The sequence below is a fragment of the Falco biarmicus genome, chromosome 5 (assembly GCF_023638135.1).
Source record: "Falco biarmicus isolate bFalBia1 chromosome 5, bFalBia1.pri, whole genome shotgun sequence".
NCBI classification, from domain to species: domain Eukaryota; kingdom Metazoa; phylum Chordata; class Aves; order Falconiformes; family Falconidae; genus Falco; species Falco biarmicus.
The window spans coordinates 62,513,525-62,525,347 of record NC_079292.1 but is presented as its reverse complement, the minus strand read 5'-3'; the positions used below and the strand labels follow the sequence as shown (position 1 = coordinate 62,525,347).

Here is an 11,823-nt window from a genome sequence, read left to right as displayed (position 1 = left end):
TGTTAACTGCAGCTTATCATCGGAAAGTAAGAATGAAAACATGTGGATTATTGTTGGGTCATTATTTTTAAACTGAAATCTCCATAGATTGCTCAAGTATTATGATAAGACAGTGTGGATTTAAAGATCTTTGGCTGTAAATATTTATGTATAGAGAATTTTGTGTGAAGGATATTACTTTAGGGATTGTGCATTTAGAGTTTGAGCACTTAAGAGTCTAGAATGGCTACTGTGGCAGCAGGATAAAAATACAAGAAGTCAGGATAAAGATAAGATGGGGAAACCAGTCCAAGAAAAAGTTTTACACTGTAGCCAAAATCAGTATCTAGGGAAAAATGCTAGAACAAGGCAACATGTAGCGAAACTTTCCTACCCTCCATTGATTCACAATTTAGGGACCTCCTGGACCAGAGGCCTTTTTTGTGTCTATTCACATTTGCAGTGGCAAGGCTGTCCTCAGGCCTCCCAGAACCATAAGATGATCAGCAGAGTGAAGTATTGCCCACAACAAAAGATGGAGCACTTAAGCCAAATGGAGATACACAAATTCCTGGAACCACACATACAGATGAGGGTGGGAGGGAGCTCTGCAGTGTTCTTGTGAGGCTACTCTCTATCATACTAGAAAGGTTATGGCAACTGTTGGAGTTTAGTGACTGAAAAAAGGCAAAAATTGCAGCCATCTAAGAGGGCCAAAATCTGCAAGGTGGCCTCAGTACCTGGCAAGTTATAGTAAAATACTTCCTGGAAGCTGTTTCCAAGCACTTGAAGGACTGGACGGCAAGTAGGAACAGTCAGCATAGATTTACCAAGGCATGATCATGCCTGATCAACCTGATTGTCTTAATATCACCCATGAAATTCGTGTTCTTACTGTCCACCCTTTCTCCAGCTCATTTAGGAAAAGGTTGAGCAGCATGGGTGCAAGAACAGATTGCAGCAGGATTTCACATACGGTGCCCCTTTGCTCTCAACTGGCCTGATATATCTTTTCTTCTTCCTAACCAGCAGTGTGCACATATGAAGGACTTCCCTCTCATTTCATGAGAGTTTAGTGTTTTTAAGAACATTGGATGAGGGACCTAATTTACAAGGATTTTGGAAATCCAAGATTACCCTGATGATCTTTGACTACATGCTTTGTCCTTTCTTCCAAAGGACTCCCAACAGAGCTCTGAGGCTTAACTTCACAACAACCATCTTCCCTTTCCTGCAAGATACCATATTTATAATACAAAATTTATTCACATACAGATCCTGAGGAATAAAATTGAGTGATAGAGCTGTAGGACATAGCAGTTTGTAGGTCCTTAAACGTCCCTTGGATATCTTTTGAAGAGTTCGTGTACATTAGCTGGTTCTCAAACAGCAAGGAGCTTTTGGGTGTATGACTGTATACCAGAGTTCAGATATCTTCATCTGTGAGTGAATGCAGTTTGTTCCCAGTTATTCATTGGTATTAATTTTATCTATAGGTTCCATAATTCCTTCTGCTGACAATTCCATTTTGTGAAGGCTCTTGAGCCACTAGTTAACTGTCCATGTCAGTCCTGTCTTAGGAGTGAAGCTTGCTCATCCTGTTAAGGTATGTCCTGATTTTGGTGTATTCTGAGAATTGAAATTTATATGCCAGGGAAGAGAAAAGAAGAATGCAAATTACTGCAAAATCTATGTGGATGAGGAATTTTCAACACATTTTTTATTAACCATAATCCTTTATTAGACCTCACAGAGGTGTAAACTGTACATACAAATACATTAGAAAGATACCCTCTTAACAGTAATGCTTCACATTTTGGACCTGATACCAAGAGGGCTGCAAACATTTCAGTACATTCTACAAACCAAAGGGTGCATTAACCTTTATGTATACAGAATGACAAAGCCCTTTACTGAAATCAAAGTAGATAAAAGTAAAAATCAGTCAGCTACCTCTTCCAACCTTTACCTACCATAAATGCATATAAAAGCCTTTAAAAGCATGAATACACTATTATTTATGGAGCAAAGTTTACTGTTCTAGACAGCTTGTAGAGAGAGGGGAACAGAATGGTCAAGATGGCATTACATGAACTGCAAACTAGCAAAAACTCTTGATTTCTTTTTAATATTTGTACATATTAAGAGCTCTGTTTTTTTATTTATTGGTTGTTACTAGAAAAGCTTGTAAGTGCTAAATGGGGAGAATAGCGCAACAAAGACATTGTTGAGGTATTTGGGGGATTCTGCAACACAATGATGTTACATACACAGTATGAAATATTATTTGTCATCAAGTAGTGACATTGTATTATGAGTAAGCACAAGAAAATAAAAAAGAAAGAATAACTCCAGTTAGAACTTTAATAGAGAGTTTAAATGGTTTTTAGTGAGTGAACATTTAACACTTGTCACTGTTTGGTTATAATGACTTGAAATGTTAATAGTAGCATTATTCAGTAGTGAAATCAGAAATTCATGTATCCACATTCATGCTTGCATCATGGAAACCCCTGTCTTAGTCAGGATACCAACTGAAGTCCAACAGTGAAGAAAGGAAGAACAATTAATATTCCTATTGGAAAGGCTGTCCTTCTGGAAACCAAGTGCTATTGATCTCTTCATTTAGCACTTCTGGATGGCTTTGCAGATAATTTGGGAGGAGAGAAAGCTCATATATAATTTGATTATCAGCAGCAGGTTGTCCTGCTTCTTCTGCTTTAACTTTGTTTCCTAAAATCCTGAGGCTTGATAAATATGTTTAATATTCAACCCAAAGACTCCAAGGATTAAGAAACTATAAAACCAAACCATCACATTCTGATAAAAGCAACGTGAAGTATCAGACTACAGACAAAGCTGTTCAGAACATTATGAAATACCTGTATGCTTTCAGTGGAGCATTTTATGACTCATGTTTGATGAGACTTAGTTTAATCAGGCAACTATTACCATTATACATTTTTAACAATTGTTTTTTCATCTTGCACAGGATTTTTATAGAATTCAGTTGAACAAATTCCTTAGAAATGGTAATAAATGAAAAGGTATGATTTATATACTGTATCATGCAGTGTAACTGGCATGTGCTTTATTATATTCAAACTCATCTCAAGTGGGAATAATGAAAAGCATCATAACTCTTATGCAGTATTTATATCAATTTGATTTTAAATTCTAATCTTAAAAAAAAAAAAAAAGATAGAATTCATCCCTTGGCACAAAATAACAACATTGTACCTCTTTCATTGGTCGCACTTTAGTCTATTGGTCTTGGATGCTTTGTCAGGGTTAGGATTTTATATCTGTACTTAAACAGATAAATAGATTTGCCTGATGACAGCAAAGATGTGTTTTATGATTTAAAAATCAGGTCATTGTTAAAGTGGGCTTTTTCATACCATAAGCCAGGTTAATGCCAGTAAACCTGGAAGAGTGAAACATTAATTTGATTTTAAAATTTACAAAGTTAAGTGTTTCACTACAAAATGTGAATGTAATTGAATGAGTTGTAAATATAGTTATCTGGTTAAACCTTTTTCTTTAACATGAGTACATGAAGCATGATCCTATTTATCAAGATAGAGTTCTTTTCGTTCTGCAGGTATTTTGTTGTTGCTTTAGAGGAATGAGATGATACTAATGAATGTAAAATACAGTAAGATGGAATGGTTTAGATTTAGTTAAAAAATGGTTCCTACCTTTCAAATGTGGGAAAAAAAAAAATCACCCAACCGTATTTGTGCTGTTTCTTAAGAACTTCAATCAGGTGTGAATATGTAAATATTGTAGGTGGGTGTATGTATGTTAAATTTCTGTCGGAAAGAATGTGTAGCAGCAGAAGTATATAGTTGATGATTTTTTTGAGTTTTGTGAGTCAAGCTGGCAAAATAAAAGTTACTGAAGAGCACAAAGAAATCAGACATTATTATAAATAATTTGGGATATAGGAATTTACAGTGCTAAGTCTTTTCCACTTCTGAAATAGTTGAGGGTGCTATAGAGAGGCATGAATTGTTCTTACAAAAACATCTAGTTGACAAATGAATAATTGAGTTGATATTATTAAATAACAGATATTTTCATTCTTCTCTCTTTATATGACACATTATTCTTACTTTGAAGGGATGCTTACACTTAAAAAATCTCACTTAACAGAAGTTGTCTGGAGAAGAATGAAATAAAAGAAAATTTTAAATCAATGTTTTCATAATAAGGCCATCAGAGTTAGGACTTTATATCTGTACTTAAACAGATAAATAGATTTGCCCGATGACAGCAAGGATGTGGTTTATGATTTAATAATCAGGTCATTTCTTCAGGTGTGAAAAACAAAGTCAGGATCTAACTTGTGACCCCCATATTATACAATGTTCTAAAATTACATTCCAATTGGATTATTGATATAACCCATGAGAAACAATGTGTAAAAAACAGGAAGTTCAAATTTTACTTGAGGGGAAAGAGAAGAAAAGCGTAATATACACATGCACACACACATGCACATACACACATTATAACATTATATATATATAGACACATATACATACATATGTCTCTATATATGTATATATCTATATATACATACACACACCCTTTATGCAACTAGTATAAGATTTCCTAATGTAAGCATCAGGGAGGTCCTTCTTGTTTTGGTCTCTGCCAGACTGGTATCTCTATACTGTACTATATGTAATCAAGTTTCAGATATTCCCATAACATTCTTCATGTAAAAAAATCAAAGATTTATATATATCATATACTGCGTGTTTGGACAGTTATAGTCCAGTAGAACATTCCAATGCTGTGAGAAGCAACATGTATAGTGTAGGATTACAATGAGTAAAAACTTAGTATTAATAACTTTTTTCCTTCTTTCAAGACAACTTTAATTTTGTTGCTTTACTTAATGCTACTTCCACACATGAATTGGATAATTAGTAATTTCATCAAGGCAAATTCTTTATCTTTTGTGGATTGTACCCAAAAGGAAAAAATCTTACTGACTTGAAAGCCTCATCTCTTCCTCCTTACCCCACCCCCGAAATCAACACAAAGTGAATCAAAACAAAACACACACACACACACCTCAAACAAACAGATAAACAATAAAATTATGTTGCATTAGTTTTTAACTAGGTTTGCTGGGGGGAGGGGGAGGGAGGAATGCATGTTGGTTTTAAATAGAAGTTTGTTGTTTGAAAGACTGGTTTGCACTGAACAGTATCCTTAAAAGAGGGACCAGTATAGGTTGAGTCCCCAAATAAATTATTACTATTCCTTTTCAGACTAAAAATAAAACATTTTAAATATATTGATTATACCTTCATCAGAACATAAGTATTCTATCTAGCCTATAGGTTCCAAGAATCTCTATTTGGGCTTAACTTACCATCATTTCAAAACAAAACAATGAAACGTGAAATTTTGCACATTAGGATAATCATAGTGACCACATAAAGTTAAAAAAAAATTCACAGACTGTTAGCCATATATTTCAACTTTTTCTCACAATTTGGAACTGGTGAGAATTAAAAATAGCATCAGTTTCATGTTAGGAATATTTATTTTTTCATTCCTTGTTAAAATCAGATGCATTTCTTTGTGCTTTCTTTTTGCAGAAGAATACTGACTTTTGTGGGGCACGCCGTGAGTGAGAAGGTAATCAGGTAAAAATAAAAATATGTGTCCAATGAAAATCTCGATCATATCATGCCACTGACTTTAAGCCAAATTCTACACTGATTTCAGGCTAGAGTGTGGCATAAAAATCTTTGGTATGATATAGAACTTGGATTAATCTGAGCAGTCCTTCAGTCATATCCATTGTTCCCTGACTTTAAACGCTTTTCTTCATCTGTATTTCTAACTTGGAGTGAAGATGCAGAATTGCATTTCAAGTCTATGAATTTTTGTGGCATTTTGACACATACCTGCCCCTTCTTCATCAATTTAAGGTTTCTTTGCCATTGCTGAGTGACAAAAAGTTGAAAAGTTATGGCTAGTTGTATTTCTATTTTAATAACCATACCTATATAATTGTCATTTTCATACATTAAAAAAATATTTATGCTTTCTTTTATATTTTAGTCAAGTACTTTCTTAAACAAAACAATAGCACCACTTTGGCATTGTTGGCCAAATCAGTAACAGGCAAAGCAAATATGCATACACTTTTCTAAACTTGGCTTATCATGCACTTGCTTGTTAAAATTGAAAGCGAAGAAGACACCATGCTTGGCCTAGAGACTTCATTAATCAACTTTAACTATTGATACTAAGTCAACAACCAGCTCATGGGGCAACTGAACATAGCTACTAGTTATGTATGGAATTCACTTCTGTAAAGAAAGTCTACTGCTAATTTACCCTTAAATCTTAAAAAAGGAATTGACACTGTAATCTGCCTTTGTCAAAGAGTGCCTACTTCAACGTATCTACAGGGACAGAACGCAATATCCCATTATCTGATTTTTCTTTTCTCTCTTGACTGAATGGTACAAATAAGCCTCATACAAGTCTGTCACACAAATGTAAGCGTAAGTCTGTAAGTACATTTTGAGCAGAATATGGAATTTATTCATTTTCCATTTAAAATCTTAATGATTAATTATGGTTACTATGGAGATGAGGCTCAGATTTTGCCACCTTAATGAAAGTTACATTAACTTCAGTGGGTTCAGATCTGCAGTCCTTTTTGAACTAACTGAAAATAATGAGGCTTAATTCGCACTTCAGTGACATTCTGTGTAATAAGTGTATTTTTATGTCTTTTCCAGAGTGCAAAAATCTGTGACTTCTTTCACATGATTTACATTATATGGAAGGATGAGGAGTAGGACTTTCTTTACACTTAAGTGATATATGAGAATCAATGGCATCCAGTGGAGCACTGTTCCTAAATATCTAGAGTGCTTTTGAAAATCCAGCTGAACCTTTCACTTTCTCTAATTAAATGTTTTTCAAGTCAGACTACTTTGTACTTTTGGGCAGGAGATGTTTTGCTTCATGCTTCAACTTCTTCTTTAAGTAGTGGGTTTATTAAGATTATTAAGCTAATGCAGCCCTTTATCTTTCACACTGACTGGTGTATCACGTGCTCCCTGCCATATGACTGGAGATTTCTTACACAAGTATGCACTTCCCATCCATGCATTTCTCACCTCTGCAGCGGTGGAGCTACTTTCCATTTTGTGATACCATTTATTCTGTAGTAAAGCAAACTGTTGCCTTTGAAGCTTGTAGCTATTAATTATTTATTGTAGTTTCTTTCAAGAATTGTTCTAATTTGTTTAGACAGATGTCAAGTTCTGATGTTAGATATTGCTGTTTATAAGTGACATTTTCTAATTATGATTTCTCAACAGGAGAAAAATGGTGGCATAAATGTAAGTGCATTAATCCAAAGATAAGACCAAACTTTGAATTCATTTACAAGAATTAAATAGCACAATGATGTTTGGTTATTCAGTTATGTTAGCAGTGCATCAGTAAAATGTTATCTACAAAGAAACTTGCCACCACAGGGATCTGCAAATTGCTGTTTGCGCTCACACCTTTCCTCCCGCCTCCCCTTAGAACTTCGGAGGAGACAGGGGACAAAAGAGTCATGGGGACATGAAATGGAAATATGTATTATGTCTGTGACACCAAAATAATGGCTTATTCTTAGAACACATTTCAGAATTGTTAATGGCCATTGAAGCAAAAATGCTTCCCTCTGCATCCCCTCTGCCAAAAAGAGGCCTGTAAAAGCTGTGACAGATATCAGCATTGCTACCTCTGTTTATTGAATTGGTGGTAAATAATTCAGGCTAGTTTCCCCATCTGTTGCTCTGTACTTTCTTCCTTTTTCAACATAACTATCTCAGTCAGTGTCAGCTATGACATATTCTTTTTATTCGTTTACTGTTGTGCTTTTACATTGCATTGGCAGCCTATCGTGCATATAACCATGTGTCTCATAGAAAGCGGAGAGGTTAAAAAATTGCATAGGAATACATTGCACTTGGAGAAAATATGAAACCCAAATTTTCTATGGGAATAAAAGAGGAACTATAATAATGTGTTAGAATTTTAAGACCTACCTTTCCTGCCTGTTTCACAAGAAACTATTGAGGCGCTGTACAATATGCAGCCTGCAGAGATTCTTCTCTTGTGTTTTAATTACTAGTTCAGTCATATACTGCCATGGATGTCGTAGGAGCTAAGGCAGATTAGAGCCTTTAAAAAGAGATACTTCCTTTACAGATCTAATCTAACATGTCCCTAATTCCTCCCTATTACAGTATTCTGCCTGACCTCTTTGGGGCTGACCAAGGAATACTTCATCCCTTGTCGGAGCTTACCACATGCAGGGTGATGGGGGGAAGAAGTCGAATGGAACCACGTTGCAGTTCTGGACAGGGTGGAGCAGTGCATTTTCCCCTGCCTTCACTTACCTCCTCTCACAGAGACATTTATTGCTCACCTTGGGACACTGTTGGCTACCTATCCCCCTTTACCACAGGGCCAATCTAGCACTGAGCTGATTTGCAAAAATGGAGCATAGTACACGGTGTTGTTCAAGGCAGAATCAGTGCAGTACCTATCAAGGTTAAATGGCTGAGGTTATGCAGAAATATGAAAGGTGATTGTAAGTAGCAGTTTGAAGGACATTATGGTTCATCTGTTCTCGAGTACTCTTTCTACACTGTAATTTGGTGATTAGATTAGCTTTTCTGATTTACAGAGAGATGCAGCAAGCTAATTAACAGTCAGTTTAATCTCATCTGATTCTAGAAGAATTAAAATGGCAGAGAACTTGAGTAACCCTGTTACCTTTGAACAGAATGCTGATATTTCAGAAAGATTTAGGCCCTGATGAGCTACCCTTTGAAATCACTTGAGGGCTATTTTTCAAATTGTCTTCCCCAGGTGTAGGCATCTATGAATTTGTGTTTCGTGCAACCATAAGTGAACACACCACCACTCAAACATCTAGAAGGAAGCAAGTATCTGAATTTTCTTTTGAAGATGTAGAAGTCATTTCCATGTTGGAATCCGAAGCCATTTTGGTTCATTTAAACTGAGTACTTTTAAAACTGTTTTGTTGTTTAATCTTTGGCTTGATCTTTCCATATTTGCTTTTTACCTATTACTGTTTTGGCCAGACCCTTTCATGTAACAAACTATAAAATAGCACCGTTGTACTATAAAACAGAGATTTTTACATACTGTTTGATATATGTGTATTATTGATATGCTAAATTTTACATACTGCATTATATGGAGGAAGAAGGAAGTTACCTATACTGTTGCAAAATAATTACCTGGAAGTATCATTAATGGTTTGAGAGCCTATGTATGCTTTAACTGCTTTTAAAAATCTTTTGTCTCACAAATTGCAATAAACTGCAACTTGGCAAGAGAAGGAAAAATAAAACTGTCTTTAAACAAATGCATCTATAACCCATATTCTGTCAGAATGCCACAGGTGGAATTAATGGATGTTTAAAACTCTGTATGTTACCTTACTGCTGCTGTTACTGGGAATGTCAAATGTGCAAATATGAAGGGGCAGACAAACAATGTTATCAGACACTGTAAAACAAACAGCCTGTTGCTTGTATAGAAGTGCAAATAAAAAAACCACCACTTAGACAAGGCTGATGAATGACTCCAGCAGCCAGTGTTCGTAGGTTAATTTAGTGCAATTGGATCCATCAAAGGCCCATAAATTTGTAGGCTTTTGAGGGGCACAGGACTTTAAGAGATTTTGTGCAGGACATTTAAAACAGGTTAACAGTAATATATCAACCACAGAATTTTTTATCTCTGGGCTGGTTAAAATGTTCTGTTCTCTAAAGACTTAATATTGGAATGTTTAGTTGCATTGTTCACTGGAAGAATGCCCATTGGTTGAGATTGCATCAAGCTTATTAAACCATAGGTTTTTTTAAGTTTTCCAATGTTTAACAAATAATTTATTTACAGCAAAGTATCCTGCAGATGGCACATTCATTCTTCATTCTTGTGGATGGCATGTTCTTACATTCTGTAGTTTCTGTTTCCTGTGTTCCCTCTACTTGTATTCTTCAAATGCACTTCCTGAAGGTGTAGAAAAAAAGATATTATTCCAGATAGGTTTTAATATGCTGTATGATCACAAAACTTGTATTAGTGTGAAAACAGTTATCCTGAATGCTGGAATTGCTAGAGTCCTTCTGTCAGTTCACAGAGAACTTAACTGTACAAAACTGATGTACATTAAATTCCTTGTTCTCCTAGGCATAAACACTTTGATTGCTCTCATTGTTGATCTTGGCAGAGGAAACATCTGCATACTGCAACCTGGATGGGCTTAGACATAAAGTAAGTACCAAAGATTTTCTTTCTTTCGGGACAAGGGCATTTATAAAAGCAGGGTGTATAGGGGCCAGGGAACTTCAGAGTTGTAACTGCAGGATTTATGGAGCCTCCTGGGCTTTGGTATCCAGTGGTCAGAGGTTTTCAAAATTGCTGAGTGGGACTCTGTTACCTACATTTTGCATAAATGGCATATTAGTTGTGTAAGGTTTTTGTTGGATAAGGCCTTTAGAAGGATAAAAAGTGTGGGTTCGCTGCAGGAGCTGCAGCCAAATAATTTGTATTTTCAAAAAGAGACAGCGGGATGTGCCAGGCAAATCAAGAGGGCTTTGGGATGAATAATGCCCTCAGTTCACTGTCGTTACATGCACAGCCTGTTTCTAGCAGCAGTGATGGGTGTGGTGTATATCTTTCAGTTTGATTTCCTGATTTTCGTTGCTGGTAAATGTTTGCTGGGCTCAAATCTTTGCACATTCTGTACCAGACTAGAGGCAGAATTTTTAAGTGACTCTCCATATTTATGATCCTCATCGTTCGTAGCTGACTGAATTTGTGTCTGTTGTCCTAAGGAAAGCCAAACATAAAAAATCTCCCTGAGAAAGGTGAAGCATGTGCCTGCAGCTCTACCACTGCATTCTCTGCTATTTAAGCCCTAAAAAAAAAAAGGAAATGTAATCACTAAAATTTAAAAAGTAATGAATTTTTTGCCTTTTTTTCTGATGGACAGAGAGAAAATGGAAGATGATTTGGTGCATTACAATAATATTTTATGTATTTTCATATATAAAATACTATTCTATATATAACTTTTCCATTTGCCTCCAGTATCTATTAAACAGAAAATAAATCTGAAACTGGCAAAGGATCACAGAACTTGAGCTCACATACAGCTTATTAATTTTCACTGGTTTTGGATTGGGTTCTGATGGATATGAGTTGAATTATTATTTTCAGAATATATAAAAAAAACCCCAAGCAGTACTAGTAATTGTTAAATTAATTATACCACCACCAATTAAGAACATTGACCAAACTAAGATTGCATCACTGAGAAGCCAACTTTGTTAATAGCAAAGTATTCAAAATGCAGAAATGGCTTTGCTAGGAATCTGCCATTCTAGACATTCTTAGTCTGAAATGCAATACTAAATGAGGAAGAAGAGATTATTCACTATTCCCATGATCAGTTCAGTAGGATAACTGGCTTGTCTTTTTCAAATTTTGCTAATACTGCTATAGAATAGTTTCCTTATCATGGATCAAATACAGAAACAGAAATGTCCACAGAATCCTACTTATCCCTATATTTAAATATTTTTTGCTGGTTTGTTGCCTGTTTCTTTTCCACTTTTAATAAAATACCTTTTCTGTCTTTAGTTTTCCCTAAGGTGAACCTTAGTTTTCACCTTGAACTACTCATTCTGGATGAGCCCTTCAGTTTTCACTGTTTTTCACTAAAATCATCATTGCAGCACTTCACAGGAGTCTGCCACTGTT

At 35.5% G+C, this 11,823-nt stretch overlaps 1 protein-coding gene across 1 annotated transcript in view; it reads right to left on the bottom strand.

Moving 5' to 3' along the window:
- Positions 1–1,669: 1,669 nt before the first annotated feature.
- Positions 1,670–11,823, bottom strand: part of IGF1 (insulin like growth factor 1) — a 56,506-nt gene continuing 46,352 nt past the window's right edge. The window contains exon 4 of the mRNA XM_056341736.1: positions 1,670–10,068. Coding sequence (XP_056197711.1) covers positions 10,009–10,068 — 60 coding nt within the window. The 3' untranslated portion in view covers positions 1,670–10,008. The remainder of the gene's footprint in view (positions 10,069–11,823) is intronic.